At 36.5% G+C, this 24,633-nt stretch overlaps 2 protein-coding genes across 3 annotated transcripts in view; one reads left to right on the top strand and one right to left on the bottom strand.

Moving 5' to 3' along the window:
- LOC106171973 (glutamate receptor ionotropic, kainate 2) overlaps positions 1–24,633 on the top strand; it is a 60,881-nt gene that overhangs the window by 20,456 nt on the left and 15,792 nt on the right. The window contains exons 2-4 of the mRNA XM_013552510.3: positions 11,788–11,949; positions 23,292–23,546; positions 24,109–24,293. Of these exons, the coding sequence (XP_013407964.3) occupies positions 11,788–11,949; positions 23,292–23,546; positions 24,109–24,293 (602 nt within the window). The remainder of the gene's footprint in view (positions 1–11,787; positions 11,950–23,291; positions 23,547–24,108; positions 24,294–24,633) is intronic.
- Positions 14,580–18,014, bottom strand: LOC147764309 (uncharacterized). 2 transcript variants are annotated; one of them, XM_087001393.1, is made up of 8 exons: positions 17,858–18,014; positions 17,356–17,446; positions 16,904–16,979; positions 16,493–16,591; positions 15,857–15,956; positions 15,516–15,655; positions 15,116–15,317; positions 14,580–14,901 (listed from the first exon to the last, which is right to left on the bottom strand). In XM_087001393.1, exons 6-8 carry the CDS (start codon positions 15,591–15,593, stop codon positions 14,663–14,665), a joined length of 519 nt encoding a protein of 172 aa, XP_086857519.1. In that variant the 5' UTR covers positions 15,594–15,655; positions 15,857–15,956; positions 16,493–16,591; positions 16,904–16,979; positions 17,356–17,446; positions 17,858–18,014; the 3' UTR covers positions 14,580–14,662. The 2 variants fall into 2 exon arrangements, with proteins under 2 accessions (XP_086857519.1, XP_086857520.1); XM_087001394.1 differs by having other exon boundaries at positions 15,929–15,956.

The raw sequence follows: 24,633 nt of genomic DNA, 5'->3' as shown, positions 1-24,633 counted from the left end.
GTCGATTTATAAACCTTGGTATAGGTTTGTCTTTGTTTCACTTCTACTATATGCCTGAACCCAGAAAACCCGTGAAAACTATGGGATAAATTGTCGAGGAATTTACACAGCCGCGTGTAAAGGTGTGTCCAATTCTATAAAAACTAAGTGATGCGGGTTTGGAAAAATAAAAAGGCCTTAAAATACCTGGCTTTAGTTTGGAACTGTTTAATCCAGGGCTAGTCGCATGTCAATGAGTCAAAACAAGCTGGCTTGTTCCGTGGGTTATCTTTGCTTTGATCTTGATCTTGGTTGTTCTGATCTGATAAGTCAAGTATAGATCTTAACAGCGAAGTTATCAGTAATTTTCATGGTGTTATTTCTCTTGAAGAATGCGTTGAATCTCACTTCAGAACGTCCTGAAGGTACAACGTTCCAATGCGTCTGTTTATTTGAACTGACCAAAAATATCACGTGAAAGTGCAATGTGATCAGGGCACACATGTTTAAATGTATGTGGGAGTAATAAAAGGGCAAAATATTGTTAAACGTTATGCAAAGATACGCATCGGAGAATTAACATTGGGAAATTTAACTTACAGCAAAGGTATTTGTTAAAGGTAAGATATGCCAAAACTCAGTTTCAGATACAGCCACTACATTGCACAGTACGATATCTTTGTTGCGGAAGTTCATTGTACTTGAATTTGTTTGAAAAAAAAATGACACGACCAGTACAACACATTCATTTGGGATTACGCAGTGCATGTACATGTTCATTGCAGTTCCCTTTGTGGATATTGCCATATCGTGGTTTGCAGGCCTGATTTTTCTTATCAAAACGCAAAATCGCGTGCTGTTTAGATTCAATTTCGTTAGACTGTTGAAAGATTGCAGGTCTCAGAGTCCGTATTCTTCTACAGTATTGATCACCTAGTTGGCAGTGTGTTCTTCAAGTCCATTCATTCCTCAGGTTTAATCTATGAGTGATGCATGAAAATGGAAACCACAATCTTTTCAACTCATGAAACCCCTTGCTGTATTTAGACATTTTCTTTCCATTTCTTTCTCAACCTCACGAAGCGGTCTACGTCACCTATGACTGCACTTTAATTTTTTAAACAAACCAATCATCAAAGATAATGAACTTAATGAAATATTCATTCCCCAAGATACCACATCCACAATAATCGAAAAACGCCATATCACTAAGAAAGAGAGCGAGAGGGAGCTGCGTCTGTAATATTATTGATGATGATTTTCCATAAATGAGTAATTGGAAGGCTCATAATTGCGACGTACTTTACTTAAGGGTAACAGTACATCTTACCTCAGTTTCCACCCTAAGTATCTACATATAAACTTAAAAAAGTGCACTCATAAAACGACAGTAACATGTTCTTTTGTCTCCGCGCAAAGTTTGGCAGGTTTTCGCATTAAAAAATCCCAAAGGGAAATTTCCTATAGGAGTCGTTATGGACATGTGTCCTAGATGGAAATCCTGTAGGACATTCAACAGAATATCTATACAGTCCCATTTACATCAGGCCCGTAGCCAGCAATTTCAAAAGGGGGGTTCTCTTTCTGAAAAAGTAGACCTTTTCCCATAAAAACTTCATGTACCTAGATCAAATTTTACCCAGAGTGGACCTTTTCCCTGCAAAAGGGGCGGTTCTTTCGAACCCCCCGAACCCCCCCCCCCCCTGGCTACGGGCCTGTACATGGAGTCCTGTGGGTTTTCTGTAGAGTCCCTGAGAGGACTCCTACAAGACATTTTCGGAAGGGTATCACTCGCTTACACAGTGCTTTATTATCAACATTCAAAAGCAACGATATTCTTTTTGTCTCAGAGAACCGGTTGTGATCGTGAGATATTGATGTTGATTTAGAAGTATGAATTACGGGGGTAAGACCTGTAACTCACGACGAAAATCCGGCAATAAAGTGCATTTTAATTCGTTTTTTTAATTTGCCGAGGGACCAGTTGCACCAACGGGGCGTAATTGTGGCGTAGATTAGGCTCGAGTTACCCCGTTGCAAAACGACACGCCAGACGAAAATCAGTTGCACCAAATTGAAGTAAAGTGTTTGCCGTAATCTTTAATGATCATAAATATACATATACACCTGTCATGTAAGTGGTTAATGTATGTCGTAGCTTGTTTTCCAAAAGGGCTTAGCCGGTATATAGAGAGTTCGATGAAAATTATCGTCCAGTTTTAAGACGGGGAAAAGGTTAACCTTTTTTGATATTTATGATGATGTCAAGTCATATGAAGGCTTCAGTTTGGATTTCAGCATGATGTGGAGACTTCGATGAAAATATCGGTGAGGTTTAAGCCGGGAAAGTGTTTTAAAAAAAAGATTAACCTTTCTGATATTAATGATGATGTCAAGCCATATGAAGGTTTCAGTATGGATGCCAGGCAGCAATTTGTTCAAAAAATGTATGTGATTATTTGATTATTCTCGCCACAACGTTTCTGTCCGTAAAACTGATAGGCGACCTCTTAAAAAACACTGAAACACCAGTGTATATATTCTATTTGTCGGTAAAAAAAGTAAGTCCTCGATGCTTTGTGTATTTTATGTGTTTTGTTAAAAAAGTTGGTGAAATGATGTTAATAAATATAAATGCAATACCTAAATATGTGGCAGTAGTATGTGATATATGCAGGAATGTTCAGGCTCAGGTTTGCATAATATAGCTTTTTCATTCATAGATTTGACAAAAAGATGATGAACTATATTCTAATATACCTGATGCAAACCGTATCTAGACAATTTACTTCACAAACCTTGACTAAAGGCTCATTCCAATTGAAAATATCGGTCTGCGTAGACCGACATAGGAATGAAGTCAAAAAATAATGTTAAGCATTAACTTAATTTTCTCAATTTCAGCGTGCGGTTTAAAATGTATGAATTGCGGAATTTTGAATTTCATAAAAAGAGCTGTTACCGCTTTAAGCTACAACTGTCATTTTTGCCCGCGCAAAGGAAATCGCTCTAGCGTTTCTTTTTTTCGTCTATTAACCTTAATTGACATACTTTGAAGGACCTCTTTACCTTAACAGATGATTTTGATTGCTCATTTTCTCGGGATAAAGCTGATCACTCATCAGGGATTAAAAAATTCATAGATTTCATTGACTAGTCAATAAGGCGTGAAATAACTAAAGGAATTGGGAAATACCATTAGCACTCAAAGGAAATCAAACTTGATATAAAGATGATGAATTTCCCAATCTATAACCAAGAATTCTGTGTGAGAAATGAAATTAAAAAGAAAAAAATGGATTAGAAAAAGGCGGAAACGTCTTCAAGACGATGAAATGAAGGGATTTAACTTTACCGGAAGTTTGACGAGGATAGGCAGCATGACATGCGTTAACAACCCTATTGACGAGTCGACCCTTAGCAAAATATCAGGCTTGCTGCAAACTTTTATCACCAATTTGCTGCAGATTTGCAAGCAACATATTTTTACTTGCAAACTCCTTGTCGCAAACTGTATAGTTTACAAGTGTGTTTTAGAGAGTATTTTAACTTATTCAGTAACTGTTTGGTATGGACGTGCAACTGTGGAGGAGAGGAACAAGTTGGAAAAGATCGTCGAAACTGCAGGGATTGTAATTGGAATAGATCTAACTCCCGTCCATACTATATATCTAGACAGGACTAAAAAGAAAACATTATCAATAATGACAGACAGTTCCCATCCAGCCCATACCCTTTTTAAATTTTTACCTAGCAATTCGAGACTCTTAGCTTTTAAGGGTAGTAAGCGATTTTTAAATAGCTTTTATCCTTCGGCAGTAACTATTTTTAACTCTAACATGTAATTTTAATTTTCATTCTTTATATTTCAATGGCGCTACTACAGGGCAAAAGATTCCCAATTTTATACATTTGTATTTTATTGTTAATGGCTTAATAAATTATTATTATTATTATTAGTTTTCAGGAATTTTTCCGTACAGTTTTCATTTTGCTAAGCAACAGTCAAGAAAGGCATGTTGGATTATACAGTAGTTTTATTTATCATTTATGTAGCATACACACATGCCAACTTACACGATTGCACATTACACACTTATACAACTTCGTTTTCCATTTGTTGTGTAAGTGCTTATACCCTTATACAACATTGTTTTCAATAACACTGTTGTTGCATAACTGCACATGTGAATTATACAACATGAAATACAAACAAGCAAACCCATGCATATACAATATAGTTGCCAACTTAACAGCTCTAGCTGAATAGCCAAGATGCATTATTTAGCGTGTTGATAACAATTAGATAGCGTTTTAATGAGAAGTCGAAACGTGTGGACTTTTCGTGTAATGTGATAAGTCGATGACCCCCACGTACGCCACTTTGAGTGAACTTCGCTTTTTAAACCTAGTTTGGCTTACAAGAGCGCATTCAGTACATCGGACTTACCGCTCCGTGGATCATTTGAAAGTTTGTCGCTTAATTCCCAATTAGGTACTAAATAGATTCCCCGTGGGGATTACGCAACAAGCATTCAAGTGGGTCGGCTATATTTGATCCGCGGATCTGTTAGTCCGATGTTCTGAATGCGCTCCAAGCGGATGCAGCCTACCATTGCTTTGAATTCAATCGACGTGTGCGCAAAGTTTGAATTAAAATCTTGCACAAACCTCAAGTTTGATGAACATCCCATGAAAATAATGTTTTAAAAAATCGATGACTTTATATGCTAAGACGTCTTGACAAATCTACTCGTTTAGTCTCAAATAGATAACAAAAACTGACGGGGAGTATAATTTCACAATCTTTTCCATAATACCAATGTATTTGAATGCCCCTAGGTACACAACTTCGTTTCATTTGTTCTCATGGGGGCACATTCAATACGATTATAAAATAAAGTGGGATTGATAATCCTAAAAGCTAAGGAAATCGGTGAGCGATGCTTTGAATTTTTATCATTTTCTACTCCTAGCGATGCCATATTGGGTTAGCTTTTTTTCAAAGCCCAAAACGAAAGGATCTCTTTTTCTTGGATTGAAGCAAAAGAGACTTTAAATCGGAAAGATTAAGTTCTCCCCTAAGGCTTTTGCATAGTATTCATCCCGATCAGATTAAACTCAATGAGACATTTTATTCAAAGTAGGAACTTGATGGTGAAATGGAGAAAAATTGGTTAATCCCAGGACTATAAGCTAATAACAACCCAATATAAACCAACAAAAAGCACAGGAAAATGTAGATGTCAACAAATCTGAGCCCAAGTTTATCGGCAGCAAAAACTCCTTTTTACTTCTCTCTCTGTATTATTTGTACCTCTTCGTTTGCATGGCTAAGTTCCTGCTGATATCCCCCAGTAGACTTAAGCTGATGTAACCCTACTTGTATCTGCAACCAACCAGAACAATACAAGACTATCAACCCACCCAATGACATCTGTTACGAAGAGATACAGGCAGTTTATGTATGATCCAATGTGAAGTCAACGATAGGATTCATCATACAAACAATCGTGTAATTATCTATTGGTAATTGGACATACAGAAACATGAGTCGAGTGACGCATGATAATATTACGTGAGCATTATATTAATTCGCGAAAAGTCGTTATTTCACCAAAGGCAGATGGGTGAAGAACTCTTACAGTGCTCACGCTTACCGCTGACACTGCACTGTTTCATTCAGGAGCAGAACGAGCTTTGTGGTTCAACTTTACAGTGTGCATGTGTTTCTGTCAATGGTTGCCAAGTACACAACACAGATCATCGCAAACCTTACAAAATGAAAACAGTCAACACATCGAAATAAAGTGTCGTTTTTATTAGAACCCAAGATGTATAAAAAAAAAACACTTATGTTTCCAGAACTGTCAGATACGTCTGTGGTGATTAAAATATCTGTACACAGGAATTTAGCTTGAAATAGGCATACCCAATCTATCCATGTGCTTTGACTTGTCTTTATAGAATTTATCATACCACTTGGGCATTACGTCAGTATGGAAGGGTATGTAGGCTCATCATGTCTGACTGACAAGTTGACAACGTATCGTTTGGTTATCTGACTTTGGGCGCATTCAGAACAAATAAGGCCGACCCACTTGAAAGCTTTCTTGCATAATCCCCTAATAGACACTAAATAGATTGATGTTGAGGCGGTGAGGTTTCAAGTAGGCCGGCCGTATTGGATCCGCGGATCTGTCAGTCTGCGGCTCAACTTCTGTTCTTAATGCGGCCTATTATGGCCCAGTTATTCAGAGAGACGGGCAATTAAATCAGGTTCGACCGACTACGACTTGACATCGCAAAGACTTCCACAAGAACCAGCATTAAGTCTTGCCGTGATCAGTTGTGTGATTGCAAGCGAGTGGTCTTGCTCCAGGACCAATTAGACGTCTAGTTAGAAGTCTGCTTCAAGGCAAGGCTATTTTGGGGCATGTCTAAAGGGAGAGCAGGCATTTGTTTGAAAAATTACGCCGGACCAAATTCATGTCGATTCTGACCGGTACATTAAGGAAGTCTGTAACGATTGGATTGTGCATTCTGATAATAGACAGAAAAATTACCAGAACGCTGCTATTGGCATTTTTAGATCCAAAATCCTACTGTTTTTGATATATTTGTGACCTATGCCTTTTGCCTTTTATGCAAATTCCAATCTGACCTGTTTCCACTCAACATGGATTGGCCGTACTGAATTGAACCCCTCTGAGCAGAACCGGCTGATTACGATAAGTACACCGAAAAGGGACAATCTATCTAACAGCTTACCTGGCAGCGGGCGAATCAACAGTGGGATTAGAATTTCTCCCAATGGTAAACTAATCGTGATCAAACGGCCTGTTGAGACTTACCATATTTAGTTTTTACCCCTCATCTTCTCTGGAAACGAACCTTTAAACCCAAAATATTGACATCAATTGAGGAATTACTGAATGTATATATAGAAATCCCTTATGAACGTCATTGTGCATGGAACGGCCTGTGCGTAACATGCTGATAATTCGAAAAAAATAATTATGGTATAATTTGTAACCCGTCGAGACTACTCAAATATAATTGGTCATACGTCAAACATGTCAGGTCGATTGTGTTAAAAAGAGACCGATTGTTTTTTCCATGAATGCGATTGTTTGACAACGTCTGGCGTCTATTTCGGAAATATCTTGGTGTGATGTGCGTCTTGGGGAAAAAGATTACACAAAATGCCAATCAAGGAGATAACACGAATATTACATTATTACAGTTTCATTTCTGAAAGGCAAATATACACTGCCGTGAATTCCAAAGGGGCAGCACTTTGTTCGCCTTAAAAGTCCAAAATAAGTTCAGTGTCTCCTCCATCAACTTCAACTTGTGAAATTGTCATTATTTTCTTGGAAAGGTGTTTCTGTTGGAACGATTTTATAATGGTGTTACTCTAGTGCATTATTTGTAAATGTATTACGAAAAAAGTGGTTGAGTGAAATTGGATACTGAACCCTATTCACTCGAGACGGGGTCTTAAATGAGGAATCTTCGCATTGCTGACGTCTTGCAGTGGGCTTAAGCAAGGTTTTCGTTGAGTTGCATCCTTAGAAATCAACCGTATAAACAGAAATCTTGAGTGGGAGCAAGTGACAGTGACCGAGATGAACTTGCAAAGAAAGCTCCAGGGAAATATTTTAGTCACTTACACATACCTACAAGTATTTTCTACCGATTTTGTATTTTTTTCATTTACACTGTAACGATTGTTCCCATAAATTAAATATTATGGTTGTTCATGTTAATTATGTCGGAGTGACGAGCACACGGATGTATAAATCGGCTTGAAGTTTTATAAATATATATATATATTGAATGAATATTGGTAAGTGTATATGTTAGAAAAAAGAATTAAAACAATTTCAATCAATTTCGCCATTTTGTTCATTCCAAAAAGCGCACTTCCAAATTCCTTTGCTACTCTACGATGGACTGCATTGTGAGATATTAAAGCTCTTCAAGGAACAAACCCTAAAGGTTACTTCTGTCCTTCGCTAAATTGTAAATATCTAGTTGATGCAAGTCCATTATGTATTTATCGCTATGGATTGGCTTATCATATAGATAAAGGCATTTGTTTGACTGAACCATCATTTTAATGACGCTGTCTAATTCTGGAATAAATAAGTAGGCCTTTCCTGACAAAATAATCCCATGTTATACTTTGTAACAATGTTTCGTGTTTCCCCTCTGGTCAAAAATATGGTCATGTCATGGAATAATTAGTACCTATCATTTTTATGTATCCATTGATTAACGATACGCTACGAAGCCTCTAATGGCCGCTCTGAGTATGTGACATGCTATGCTTTGGTCCAGATAACACAGTGATATACTTACCGTTGACTTATTTAATGACACTCGTACAAACAAGACAGTGTCGCCTCAAACAAAAGGGTGGGGGTGGGGTCACTGGTGAAGTGTCTGAAAATCGATTGTTGCCTTTCCATTTGATCAACGTTTAAAACCTCTTCATCTTCGAGTGGGATTATTATCTTAAAATAATCAATTACGTCCACCCACTTTCTGCACAATTGAGTTTACAATTGAAAGTTTCAAAAGCGTGATTAAACTCCATAAGGGTATTGTAAGCTTTAATTATCATCCAGATGCCGAAAACGACATTTTTCCTGCATCTAATTATTCAATAATGGATATATCTTTGTGCTGATTTAAAACAATAAAATTCCTCTCGAAAATATAAAATGAACGTTTATATTTCTCGCTGCAATGTAAAAGCATAGGCTACTCAAAGCTTTAATCGTCAATGTAACACCTTTATATTTTAAGGTGAGATAGCAAACGGCATGGGGCTTAGCTTCATCCCTGAACAAGATTTTGTCACGAAAATCGTCATAGATGACCACGAGTGTATGGGGTACAATCTCGTGCCGTCATTTTGGTTTAAATGTTTTTGTTATGGAGTTATGAGCCCCTAATGGCAGATTTGTATTAAACAAAGGCATTATTTTGCTTTATTAACGATAAAATCTGAACTAAGGCTTTTGAGAAAGATCGCTCGCAGGATTGAAACGTTGTTCGTGGTTGCTCAGGTAATTTGAAAAACCGATTTTTCATTATTTACCCAAAAATGTTTGGAAATGTTAATAAAAGTCACTGAACACTGAAGATTTATCTATTATCCAAAAGAATGTAGATTTTATAAGACAGTAAATGAGGGGGGTGGGGGGTGGCAAAGGCCAACAACACCCTTAAATGGTGTTTCCTAGGAGTCTGTTACCCACAAAGTATCAACCTTTGAGGACTGGTGTCCCAGTCACTGTTGTACGAAAACCTCATTTCATCTGTACTATGAACAGGAATGTTACGGTAGTCGTAGACGAATATATTTGTCCAAGCTGTAGCAAAGGGAAAGTAGTTACCGATTGGCAGCGGCAGTGGACATAAAAACTTTTGTAAAGGAAGTTCTGTCCTAATTATTTTAATTAGTTAATTGATGTTTTATTGGTGTTTTATTGATTCGACGCAAAGTCACTCACACAGAAAGAACAATTCCTTAAGTGCATTATAATCCACCGATCTCCATGGTCGATTTGCTTTCTCATTCTATATAATGAACGTTTATTACCTCCTAGATATACATTAGGCAATGGACCTATTGTCAGAATACGTGCCTTGCGTGTAGACAGTGTGTAGACGAGGAAGGCGTTATTTGAATACCGAGAACAGTGCAAAGAGAAGCCTTTTACCTATCACAATTATGGAAACGTGAAGCATGTTTAACATGCTGTTGAAAGTTTAAGGTTATTACAGTTTTAAGTCTTGTCCTACATAATCATACATATTAAATTTCAGGCAAAGGCATTATATGGCGCGACCCCCAATAACGCCAACCTTGTTTTGGCTAGTTAAATCTGAAACTTTTCTTGCGATATTTTTTTCGTTTTTAGCATGAATTTGAGTAAGGTTAATGACAAAAGGAATGTGTTGAGTTTTAGCCAAGCAAAAGTCTTTGTGTCAAATCCATATCTTTCTTTAAAAAGTAAGTACAAATGCGTTATTTTCAAAAGAAGCCGCATTGTCAGTCAACGGGCTGTATCATTTGCAAGAATGACGTTTTCCAGTGTGCAGTTTCGTCAGAGATCTTGCATAAGCTATAACCCTTGTCAAAATGCACATATTTGGGAGAGACAGATTTTTGGAGTTGACATATCTCTGATTTAGAAAAAAAAATGTTGCATCTGGTAAAAACACAGATGTGCCAAGAACGCAGGTGTTAATTTAAAGAATATTTTTAGAAGGTGATCTGCACAAGACCTTGGCCTTGGCTAACTCGTGAAATGTGTTTTGCATTTCTTTTAGTTATTACATACTTAATCTGACCTAATCACATGGCAAGTTACAAGTTCACAAGTCTATCCACGGTACTTGGTAACATTGAAACAAACGTGGACCAAGTTCTGTCGCAACTGACAAAGAGCCACCAAGCAACAAAAATATTTAAATTGAAATTAAAATGCCTTAACTCATCTTTCGACCTGGTTACTAATGCTCTTACGTATTAATAATAATAATAATTGATAGTTATGTAGATGTCAGTGGATCTAACTTATAGCAATAGCTTCCCATTCTCACAACCAAGACCCGAGAGAACGTGGATTAAGAGATGACATTACGCAACAGATTGGCGCCAAAGAATCTAATGGGACTTGCAGTCATAAATAATCAGGCGAAATACCAATCTTGGACTGCATCAAAACTTTAATTGATGTGGCACTAGTCAGTCCATGTTAATGTTGTTCGTGACAAATATTTTAGAAATAGGATGAGACAAGTTAAAGAATCTCCTAATTACATTAGAAACATGACACAACTTCGAGTCGTGACATTCGGTTCTGAGATCAATACAAATGGCATGACACAAGAGAGCGAGACGTGGTTTGTGTCTATTTTTTGTGAGTGAATGTCGTGTTGGGAATAAAATCATGTAGTTTCTATATTTTGAGCTTCTGCAGAGACAATTAATGACGGCAAAGCATTGTATTGGTAAAAGCAGCAATGAATATGAACTAATCACAGGGCTGGATCAACTGGGAGGGATGTATAGGCAGACGAGGGCGCCAAAGCTAAGGGGGCCCCCAGCTGCCACGGTAAAAAAAAATATATATATATATGGGGGATTGTTTCATAAGAATTGTGAAAATTATATTTTTAGATAGATATAAAAGAACAAAATTCTCTCAGATGCAACATACTGATTTAAATGAACAAAAAAGTAGAAGAATGCCCTGAAGTATACAGCCATGGGGCTTTTTAAATATGTTTATGTAATGGGGCGCATGGTGCTGAATAAACACAAAGACAGTGACGCCAGCTCATACATATACATTTACATTGACATTGTAACAGCTGAAGAACATCCGCGAGATAGGGACTGTCGTATGGTATAAGATTAGGACCCTCCAAACATATGTTTGGTTGGTTCTAGATTGTACTTAATTTCTCGATAGGACTGCCTTGTGGCGCCATATGTACTCGGTGCATGTAGCTTTTACACCATCCTGCTCACTGTGTATATGATAATGTGCTGTATTATCTCGGTTTTTATATTTTGAGCTTGCTGTGTGTGTGTGTGTGTGTGTGTGTGTGTGCGCGCGCGCGCGTGCATGTGCGGTTTCGTGTGTGTGTGTGTGTGTGTGTGTGTGTGTGTGATGTTCAGTTTTGCGTGGAACGTACAGTAAGGTATTTGTTTTTGTTGTTGCTTAAAGTTGAAAAATTATACAACCCCCCCCCCCTTTGTAAATTTTTTTTTCTTTTCAGGCGGCCTATTTGGTAGAGATGATGAAAGTAAAATGGCCGAAAATGCCCTGAAGTATTTAGTGAGTAGAATTAACAAAGACAATGGATGCCTACGCGGTATAAAACTCCGACTGGATGTCCAGCGTCTCAAACCTCACAATAGCTTTGATGCATCCAAAAAAGGTGAGTGACGGTTTGTTTTTCGTAAAAAGAAGGGATGTTTTAGACTGACTGCTACCTGTGTTTTCTATAAAGGAATGGCATTGCTTAATTTTCTGATTCCTGGATTCAATCTTGGACCCATCAAAAATAGTACACGTATATGTATGGATGTATGTACTTGGTATGTTATATATGTGTCTTAAACATTTGACATATAAACTTTACACTTAAAAAAACTGGGGTAAACGGCACGCCGACTTTTTTTCTTCATTTAATGATTTCGATGAATGCCTTTGATTTTTCAAAAAAAAAAAAAAAATGAAGTGTGATTTTAATGGAGAGAGACCATCATGATGATAAGCCACGTCGAGCTGACATCCATCCTGTTGCGTTTTATGGCATTTTGCTTCCGCTCTCTCCATTACGACATTGAGTGCATGGCCAGCCCAAGTCCCTTCTGAGCTTATAGTTTTTTAGTACGTGGTAAACGTAGGCGTAACTGGAAACTATGGAATCCCAGGAGGGCCAAGCGGAAAAAAAATTTTTTTAAAAAAATTGAAAAAAAAATTTTTTTTGAAAAAAAAAATAAAAAAAAAAAATTGAAAAAAAAATTTTTTTTGAAAAAAAAATGCGAAATTTGCGAGATCGCGTGTAATCCCGCGAGATCGCGCGTAATCCCGCGTGGTCGCGCGAAATCCCGAGAGATCAATCGTGTTTCATTTTCAAGATGAAATTTTAAAAAAACACAAAATCTCGCGAGAAAGTGCGAGAAAGAAAAAAGCATTGGCGAATGAGGCAGGGAGGGGCTGTTCAAAATGCCGACATTGCACCGAACATGAAGAGGAGGATGTCATTTGTAAAGGGAAAACCGCCCAACAGCCTGGGATATTGGCTCCATGCTAGGCCAATGCCACGATGAGAAGGGATTTTATGGAGCTAGAATATTTAAAAAACACTCTTTAGTACCACCAGCATGTACGCTGGCAGTATTCATGGCTTTAGTCCCGACCTATCTCATATGGCTCTGCAGGGTGTCGTGAACTACAAGTCACCGTTACCGCTTCTCCTCCTAGAGCGCATTATTTCAAGGTCAAACAGGTCACAGTTTTCTAAAATTGCTAACTTTCTTGTGAAAAATAGTTATTATTGTCTATTTTCAGAAACTAAACAGATCTAATCTATAATACAATGGGCAGGTGTTACCCTTAGGGTAATCTTTGATCTTCGTGAGTTTGGGGTCATTTGGGGCATTTTCAGACGAGTAGTGGCTATTAGATGCCAAACTAAAAACTCTCTAATTCTGGAACCATCATTGCTAGAGACCTTGTTTTTTTTCATTTTGTAGAGCTTTGCATGCGCAACACTGCAGGTTTTTTTTGTATTTTTTATTTTTTTTCGTTAGGGCTCGGGCATTGTTCTGTATCAAATAGTTCAACATCCAATATTCAGATGTGAAAATAAAATGTAAAATACACCAAAATTAGCAGAGATACACCCATTGTTACTACTGAACTTGAATAGGAAGGAGCAAACTGGTAATTAAAAATGATAGGACAATTTTATTAAAGTTGTGCTGTTTTTATCATTGACTTAATTGTTGAAAATGGAAGTAAACTCATTAGTTATAGTTCTCACTTGTGTACATAGTGGAATTTTCAAATATCATGGGCCTGAATACCTTTGCTAATTAATTTTTTTATAAATACCATTTTAACTGCATTGCATAATTAAGAATTGGTGGTGATTATGCTCTTAAGCATTATGTAATATAGCATCAAAGGTGAGGGAAAATAAATTTTGGTCACTCTCACCTTAATGGCCATTAACGTCATGCTACTCGTGGCTCTCAAACCTACTGAAAGGGTTCTTGGTCTGAATTGTACCTAGACTTGCACCAGTTTGACTGCCTTTTATGTGCGTTCAATATTTTTTAAATATTAGCATTTTTATTGAGGGATTTAACCCCCAAAGGCATGAAGTCAAATGGCAGTGACCTTTTATACATTATACTATTATGATAGACAGTTCAAGGTTGTATCATTACGTAAAATTGTATCAGATTTGGCAAAACAAATTGTGTACTGCCAATAGTAACATTATAAAGAAAAAACAGTGACATATTAGTTTGAAAATCCAATAATTATTCTTAAGCACAGATCAAATTGGGAACCCAGCTTGATTGTTTTTTTTTCTGAAATTTATGCATTTTTATTTGAATGTTCATATTTCTCTTGCTTGCATATTTTAACTGTGAATTTGAACTGACATGGGTCTGCTAGTAACATATTCCTAACAGACATATACCTGCAATGCTGTTCGACTTCCTGTTAAGCATACTGTATTTTGCATCAGTATTGACAGTTACCTACTTTGTGCATTTTTTTAATTCTTTTTTTGTAGTTTTGACAGCTATGCTGGGATAGAGACTTTGAATTATATGTATTGTCAAGTTTATTGAAAAGTGGTTGAATTTTTATGTACTGACAGGTGTGACACCAGCATCTCCATGCACATAAAGAGATAACACCATCAAGGGAAAACCAATTTACCTTTTTGTCTTACAGAACTTGTGGTTTCATAAAAATGGGTTGTGTAGCCTGTTGCGCATTGTATTTTAATAACATTAAAATGTATCAAAAAAAGTAAATAACCTCTTTTGTGATTCTTTATTCTCTTTTTTCCTGTACAGCAATTTGGAATTTGCAGGTTGGTGCAGAAACATTAATATTACATTTTACACATATGTAGATGACTGTAATGCAGATCTTTCTAGGATGAAGTGTCTCCTTAGTTGAATATAACTCTCCTCTTCAGTGGATATTTCTATTGTCAAGTGGTTAGTGGCAGTGAAGTTAGTTGCTTCATTATAGAAGTCCTGTGGCACACGAGCAGATTGTTCATAGTTCAGTGTTTTTTCTCGTGCAACTTCTGCCAAATCTCTATCACTGACAGTGAATCCACACTGGTGACCGCCTGCAAATATATATTACATAAAATATGTAGGTTGATATACCTTAAGCCAGTTGTTCCATTTAGTCACATAGCCATGCCACAAGAACATGGTGATGTGTAAAATTGACTACATGTTCATATTTAAAGTAAAAGATTTTTAAAACAAAAATGTCTTAAGTTTTAAATATTTCAATCTTTTATATGCTAAACATGTAACTGAAATTGCCAAATTTACCATATAAATGTGGAAATGCATAAATGTCATTTGGAGCAGCACCAGTGGGTAACCACACCTGCCTTTGGTGTCTTATTTTGTGGTTGTTCCACCACAGTTGAAATGCATCTATATCATGTTGTATCAGAGGCAAGTAAACAAATACCATGCACCACTTGTCAATGCAACTGTGTCTGTCATACCAACCATCTCTGTGCAAACCCTGAAAAGTATAATACTTGTGAATTTATCAGTCATTCTATGATATGCCAACGGATTAAAACTCTCTTTAGGAAAGTTGACCAGAAACACTCTATTTTCTGAAATAAATGCATGACATCAGAATAGTGCGTGATCCAACTACAGGCTTTAATAGACATCCTTGTGACAAATGGGTAAATATAATAATAAATTTACATACCTGGTTCAGTGGTGAAGGCCCCATGATGTGACTATCGGAGAAAGCACGCTGATCACTGCTATTTCTTCTTAGGAACATTTGGCATTCAATTAAGTCTACATTCTCTGTCTCTGGGTCACTTCTAGTTCTATTAGGGCAGACTATTAAAAAACGGTAACTATTAGCACAGATGTTTAAGAAGACCACAGTGTTGAAATATACCCCAAACTAGTATGTTACAATGGCAAAATCAGAAATGGATAATACTAGTAAACTCTTTTAAACCCAGTAGTGTGTGGTTAGATAAGGGATAAAGTTTTTCAAATTGGTTTTTTACTTAAAACAGTACATTATATACATACACAAAATCTTGCGTGAAAATGTATCAATGCATCCATGTATGTAAATATGGCAGAACTGAAACTTGTCATTACCATCCACAGACCAAATCCAATTTGGTCCCTGAAAAGAAATAGTTGATATTATCACATGAAAACCTAAAATTAAATGTCATTTTGAAAGTATATACATGTGAATAATCTGACTGATACATTCCTCAAATGAACGAATCAAACAACTTTTACTGATAAGTGGCTCCATCATACAATTATCTTTCTATAATCTTAAGTTAGTTGAAACTGACTGTATGATGACTTGGCAATTTTTGTGACCAGAAAAGGGTTTAAGACTAAATAGTTTTCCACATATTGTGTTATTGCTGAAAGTGCATGGCTTAAATGATCAAGACAGATAGGTCTCTGTGTCTATACATAAAAATAATATTTATCTGTGATTTAAAAACTCGTCGATTTAAAGCCCTTCGTAATCTTAGTTTCCGACCTTCATGATCAACTTCATGCAATATCTCTTGCACATCAATTCTTAGGATAGAGTAACAGAATAATATAATTTAATAGAGGTGAAACAAATATAGATTTTTTACTTTCATTTTTTAATTAACTGCTTAATTGCAAAAATTAATCCTTTGCTTAACTAACCTTTTTTTCTTCCTTGTGATATTTCTGGCGACACTGATCATATATTCGCCTTACACCTGCCAGTCCCCCACAAACAACGACTTCTTGTTGAATAATATCCTACATAAAAAGATATGACTCACACATTAAAATGACCATTTATTATGTATATAACCTTATTAAATTATAATTGGAAATATAAATCACTGTAAGATGTCAATATTTTCATTTTATTTGTACAAGGGGGATATAATTAAGTTTTGGATTGTAACAGACTTTCTATCAGACATATCTATATACTAATACTGTACTGGTTGGTTGGTGTATTTATGCCATCTCCTCTATTCTAAGACTTGAGTGATCAAAATACTACAGATATTATTTCAACATACAGATTGATTCAAAGTAGGCAGCATCAAAATTATCGCTTACCCTTAATTCTTGAACAGGGACATGTTCATGTTGCTTGATTTCAAGAACATTTAACCTTCTCTTGAGGGTTCTTTCACTGACAGTGAAAAACAAAATAATTAAAAATAATTAGATCCTTTCTGAACTTATTACCTGCTTTAAGATATTCAGTGAGCTGACAACTTTAAAGTTTGCCCTTCATGCAATAGGATTTTGCAGATTTTTATGGGAATCTATATGAAAATGATAACACGGACCAAGACTTTTCTGGGGATTCATGCCATTTAAAATCACCACTTGTAATTTTCAACAAAAATTCCAGGAGTCCAAGCCATCATTAAAAAAAAACTACCCAGTGATGTCAGCAGCTGTCCAATTTAACATGACATTGATTGACACAAAGATTTCTCTACAAAAAAGCAAATATAAATAAGCATTTGTTGCCACAAAGAATTCTACACAAAAATATTTACCTCCAGGTAATACCAATGTCCTTTAAATATTCTAATATCAAAGCTTTGCTTTTATAATGTTCCACTAGATTGTTGAGGAAAACCTTTAAATCTGAAATTCAAAAATAAAATGAATTTTTTACATGAAGCAATGACAGACTATAGATGACTTATAAGAGATACAATTAAACATACACACATTATAAGGCAATTTCATTTAGTATGCTCTTTTGTTTATTACAAAATGGATGTGAATTTTTTCTGAGATTTCTCCTCGAGAGCCAATCACATATGAATAAGTCTTTTACAGTGATATATATATATATATATATATATATATATATATATATATATATATATATATATATCATACTTGTAGCCCAAAGAAAAGCTTTGATAATAACACTGGAGATGTGTAGTAATAGTAAAGAAATAAGACTAAGAGGACACTCGTCCTTGATTCACTAATGATACTATACGTCACACTATCATCTGCATAAAGAATAAAGAGAAAACAACTTACGTGCAATATATTATCACATCCGCATGAATTACAAATGGGAATGTGAGCCTGTTGTTCATAGTCCGTGCTATGTTGGCATTTTAAACACATCGTGGCTTCTTCCGCCATGTTTCTATTCTCGCAATTTCTCGTGAGATATCGTGTTTTTTTTTTTCTCTTTTTCTTGATTTCCTTTTGAAATAAAATTTGCTCGGTACCGCGGGATTTCACGTGGCCACGCAGGATTACGCGCGATCTCGCGGGATTACACGCGATCTCGCAAATTTCGCAATTTTTTTTTTTTTTTCATAAAAATTTTTTTTCAAATTTTTTTTTTTTCAAATTTTTTTTTTTCAAATTTTTTTTTTTTTTTTCAAAAAAAATTTTTTTTTCAATTTTTTTTCGCTTGGCCCTCCTGGGATTCCATAGGAAACTCCGATTCAGATAGAATTAAGTGTGAAAGTAGATTTATCGCCAATGGGAGTCGCATGTCCTGATAGAAAATCCAATTTTTGACATAATTAGACCAATTTAGGTTCAAACAGCAATGATTCTGACAGAAACATAATTATTTATCCCTCTATTTACTTAATTTAACTTTCTATCCTTAATCATATCAGCCAACACATGAATCTATTTTAACCAAGGTATATTAATATACTTTCTCTCTGACAAAGACAAGGCTACATTTAACCTTTTTTTTGCATGAGTATCATAAATTAAGTGGCTTGGTGTAAGATGTAACATGCAAATATTCTGCCATGCCTTAATACCGCAGCTGAAAGCATTACTCAGCTGCATTTAGATCGGACTTAATTTAACAAAGCTACTTTAGTCCTATCTATAAAAAGGGTGGTTGCAATACCCGCTATGACGTAACATCCTCAGCATCTAACCCACATGATCCGCCAGCAGTGCTAAACGGTTAAATAGCGGGTCATCCAAATGGTGATTGCAACCAAGCGTTTGGTTCCAAAGTCAGAAAGATGTTAATTTTTTTGTTCTAAAACCGACTGGAGCACAGATTTAGCTTGCTCTGTGTATTTTATGACAAGCCTACTTGTTTACTTGTGACGTATGGCGTCACTCTATTAAATTTTGGAGATCTCCCATAGACATCGTACAGAATAAGCGGGATATGCATGTCCAATTAGATCAATTTTCAATTCTTCTCCATTTAAACCCTCCTAAATTAAAGATGCAGGTGAAACTGATGCATTGATAAGCGTATTAGTCTCTTAATGCTCATCTCTTAATGAATATAGCATATGGGAATTTGTTTAATGCATTTTTTACTCAAACCGCTTCACAAATATAGATACAGTAAAGTTACGTGTGACGGGAAACACCACATGGATCCCAGACGAACCGCATTAGAATGTATTGACGGTAACCATAATTACAGGTGTGCATTTGATACAAGCAGCTGCCTGTAAGTTGTAACAGATGGACGGAATCCCTTCATTTACACCCATTGGGTGGTAATATACTGATTTCAAACCGGTTTATTGTAAGCGGATATATCTGAATCAAAATAATGAAGCACAATGAAGCTGATTTAAGACAAAAATGATGTGTATTAGAAAACATTAAAGCCGTTACGACAGGCTACTACATTTTATAGGCCTACTATACGTTATATATTATGCTTCCGCCACTCGATGTGCATATTTTGTTTCTTCAGTAGAGCACCCTTGTGAATTCAACAGACAACAAATTATCAACCTCTATTACCAGAAATTCTAGGTGCACATGAACTCAATCCCGATCTATACCTCTGTATAGAAAAACATCTTTTAAACCCCCATATCCAACCGTGCAGATATCTTTTTGTCTGAAAAATATCACAGGTTTCAACTGCGGTTGATTGAAATATGCCGGTTGGCTCCCGGACCTCCTGATGGTCAAGTAATCTGAACAAATATTGTGTTTCACGGTTGGAAAACAAATCTCAGAGACGTATTTGTATCCAAATCAAACCGTCTGATACTGGAAGCTTCTTTTTTTGAATTAGACAAGATTAAAAGTATTCGGCAGACTTATACGCGTGTGTCCAGGCACGACCTCTGGTCTGCTGTAACTATACGTAGGTGTTTGTTAATATCAATACGTTAAGAGGTGTGTTGAGGTTACACTGTCATATCAGGGGCTTTTAAAATAGTAAACAAAATAAAGTATTGGCAATACAATAATTTTGTAACCGACCACTAACGCACCCTGTGGCCAGAGAGTACGTTGAGATCCTTATTGACAATCATAGATGGTTTCTCTGTAAATGTGACGATTTGTGAGGATGTTATCTGTGATTGCCAATTTGACCTTAATGGTTACTTTAAAGTTCACAAACCCACATATAGAAAAAAAATACGACCACGAAGCGCCATAGAAGATCCACAACCACACAAGTAGGCAGGCAAGGAGAAAATCAATCAAACAAACAAAAACAGACAGAAAGACAAACATACTAAAATTACACCTCTGTGTAACTAAATTTACTCCTGAAACAGCCCATCCTCTTTCCAAAGATGGTAAAACGAAAATCAACTTGTTGATATCGTAGGCCTATATTAAAACACACAATCCCACAAGCTGAAATGATCAGACATTGATGTACATGTACGAAAAATGGCAGTTGCCATCTTTTTATTCGCTATCTTGTATCTGTGTAGAAAAACGGAATAGAATGATTTATCGTATTTATATACATTGTACACCACAAAAATAATGGTTTCGTGAACAGTCAATAAATTGCCCTACATTGTGCAAATATATTTCCATAATCTAAAAAAATATTGTCAGGTAAAAAGTAATGACATAAAAATGCCTAGGAAACTTAACACAGATACAAACTGCAGTCGGATTTACGGCTGAGTGAACTATTTACTGGCTGACTAAGGTCATCATTCTTTCATTCATGATCATTTATTCACGGAATAAACTTTCTAAAGCGTTTGGCTCTTCTGAGGACTTCTAAGTGATGGCAGATCCCCGCCCGTATGCAACTGGTGCCAAGCGCTCAGAGAAAGATTTTTGTGCGCTGGGTGATTTGGCCGCTGGTTGCCGGATTTCTTGTCACTTTGAATGTTTACGAGATTTGCCTCAAATGACTTGTAATTAAGGACAATGAATACAAAATCGATTGGATCGCTGTCTTTTCAGTAAATCGGCTTTTAACCTGCCGTGCCATTCATCTGTTTTTAAAATTACGGAGTTCAAATGCTGAGGTTTAACGTTTAAAAGGGGGGTGTTCCTCATAGCGGCAATCGATTAAGTCTGAAACTTAATGCAATCTCTGCTGTTATCACATCTGTAAAAAGTTTCTAGCCTCAAGGTGTTTCCGTAATACACAGGTGTTTTATTCTACCTGGTGTTGGGATAAAGAATTTCCAATATTACCAATAGACCTACCGTCTTGCAACATAATAGGGTATAAGTACAAACAAGACACGTGTGGGATCAGATGAAGCGTTGTTTGAATGTTGTGAGGCTTTGGGCCCAGCGTAGCCACAACATTTGGAAGTGTTAAGATGGCTTTGTTCTTGGACGGGCAAAAAGTGATGGTGATTAACACACGAACGATCAATTTCGAATCCTTATTCCTGTACATCTTTTCTTGATAAAGGAGTCGTACTGTTAATTTTTCGTATTTCTGATGATATTTTGATGTTTGTGTAGGCTTGAGTTTGGTATCCGTTGTACAATATAACACGTTCGTATAGCATAATGTAATTGAAAAGGAAATAAGTTCTAAATGAAAACGTCATTTTTTCTACCTGCTGTCTTTTTTTAAGACTTAAGCTTTATTTGTTTTGAAATTTTCGGGGTGATATGGAATATGTTGTTGTTTATCATCTTCTGATCTGACTGTGATTCCTCAACAATATGAATTCCATTTTAATGGTACGTTATGTAAAATATATCCTCATGAAGTTTGCAGACGATCCATATGGGAGCTTTCATTTATCGCAGTGTTTCACCATCATGTTTCAACGAGCATTTATAAGTTTTATCAGAATATACAACCCCGATTTGACATGCTAATCCTACGAAATATATCCCTACCAATCCCGTCCAATTTTTATTGAAATTAGAAGGCAAAATGTAATAATGGATATAGCCTCCACATAAAATGTATAATTATTGCAACTGCACGTGGCTGTTTTGGGAATATCTTCAAATTGAAAACCCCAAACACATCAATGTCGTTATTTGCTGTTACATTTGCTGTATCCAACATATATAACAACCATATCCGATCTTCATAAAGAGAAACAAGTCATAATGAATCTTACATTTCTTAAATTAAGTCTAGGCGAATATTTGGCATTGATGCAGTACTCTTAAAACATTACAATCTTCACATCTGGGTAATACCAGGCTCTTCATTCAATTATACATACTATGTTTTTAAACCATTAACCCGGAGAGGGTTATACAATGCTGCAATTAACACTGGGTGTGCGTATCCCCAAAGGTATTTTTCTAGTTCGAAGAGAGAATCTCACTTGTCCAGTCGACACGTGCGCAGTGTCGGTCAGTCTACGGACAGCCAATTAAGCATTGACTTTTAATCAAGCTGCTGTCTTGCTGTGGGCCACGGTGAATTTTTGATTAAGCACCAGTAATTATGACCAACGATGTCCAGTTAGTTGACCTCCAGATAATATAATAGATTAAACAGGTGCTTATGGACGTCTTACTTAAGGGGCTAAAAAAAAAAAAATAGAAAAAAAACTAGGCACGGGGGAAGGGGGGTAATTTTCTTTGTTAAAGGGCGTATTCCTTTTTCTTTATTTTTTGACATTGTTTAACACATTTGTTATACTCAGGGCGTCTGCAGGAGAAGTTCCTCGGGCGGCATGGGTTTTATCATGATTTGATCTTCAACGGCTACAGACTTAACAACAATAAAGTACTGATTTATTTAATCCCATTGTTTCTTTAGGTACTTTAAGGCACGTACATAAATGATGCTCTATCCGGTGGAAAAAAACATTGTATGATACCTAGTATAGCCAGAGTTACGTTTGCTTGATGTATCTATGGGTGCTTTCCCAGAGATTTAGATCGATCTAAGGATTAAGTTTTAGATCGACCTAACTCCCTGGGGGTTCAGGCTAAATTGCAGTCAGCCGAGCGGACACCATAGTTAATTACCACCTTACAGCTTTTAGTAGGCGGGACAGACGCTTAAGCCGGCCAAGCTGACAGTAATCCCCACAGGGATAGATCGATCTAAAAATCTATGGAAATGGGGTGTAAGTACCTAAAATGGAATAGTAGCTGCCTAACCTGTCAACATGGCGTGAAACATTAACAGAAATCAAAGAAATTGAAGTCCGGGGTCCCATTTAATTGGTTCAGGTTAGGGAGTAGCCAAAACACTCCTGTCACACTGTCCCTTAGACTGGTTCAGTTCTAAATGACGTCACAACACTCTCTTTTTGTATTTCAGCATGTTACCAGATCGGCCGTGGCGTGGCAAGTGTCATGGGACCCGACGACCCCTACCTCTCCTCTCACGTCAGCTCCATCTGCAACGCCTTAGACATCCCCCACTTCGAGCTCGGGCCCAATGTATTTCAGCAAAACCGAGTCCCATCTTCGATAAATATCCACCCTGACCTTTCTGTACTGAACAGTCTGTACCATGATATCCTTGAGTACTATCAGTGGAAAGATTTTGTTATACTTTACGGTGATCACGAAAGTAAGTTTTTTTTTTTTCTTTATTGTAAGGGCGCATATATATAATGTAACAAGATCACAAACGCTATCTTCTTCACCGTTATGTACTGGTAATGATTAGGTGTTTTATCTTTCATTGAATATTTAGAATTGGAAGACTTTCAATAAAGAAAATTAATCGTGTTCTTGATGTATTGAAGCAGTTAAGCAATTTGGAGCAACCATATTTTCACTCAGTTTGGTATACGTTACAATCCGCCTGTTTGCTGCTTCCCTTATATTACCGGGCTATGACACTAGAAGATGAGAAATATGCGATTTCGTTTGTACACATTTGGCATTCGCGTGTTTGATTTGATTGGAATCAAATTGAAACAAACCTGAAATGTTCCAGAGACACGCACCGTGCCTTTACCACCTTACACCTTGAAAAAGAAAAATACTTAATACTTAGTTATATTTTTGTCCATATTTTCCGACCTCCCATGGCCTTCTGCTTCTTTACATCTTTTCAATACGCTTCTATCTGTGCTTAATGAAGTGCTGGTCACAGGGAGTATAATGCATGTGTTTTATTGTTCCAGGGTTATTATTACTACAATCAATTTATGGAACTAATTTACTGCGAAGACCAAGTATCATCTTACGCCACGCAACAAGGTCCAATATGAGAGAAATTGTGAAGTCACTGAAAAACCCAGACAGAAAAGAACACAAGCATGTGTTTGTTGATCTAGATGTTGAAACCACGCAAATGATGCTTAGATACGTAAGCAGCAGTAATTCTAGCAGAAAATCTCAGTCAGTATACAAGTCGATGAATTTGCCCTTAGAACGCCATTATTTCCTGGCACATTGTACTTACCAACAAATTCTTCATTGACCTGAAAGCCAAAGTTTTGTATGTAATACATTGAAGGGCCGCGTGCACTTTTTCTTTAATTGGCTTGACTCTTAACATGACTCTCGGGAAAATATGATTTAGCTCTAGAAGTAATTGAATTACAAAATGAATCGTGCAACAGACCTTTGAGACATTAGAAGAGGTGGTTTTGAATGAAAATGGGTTGATTTAAGACAGCAAAAGAAATGATCATTTAATACAGTTG

Source organism: Lingula anatina, chromosome 1 (genome assembly GCF_051362555.1).
Source record: "Lingula anatina isolate TDL-2025a chromosome 1, LinAna3.0, whole genome shotgun sequence".
NCBI classification, from domain to species: Eukaryota; Metazoa; Brachiopoda; class Lingulata; order Lingulida; family Lingulidae; genus Lingula; species Lingula anatina.
Note: the sequence above shows the minus strand (reverse complement) of the source record. Positions and strands in the feature narration are given on the sequence as shown.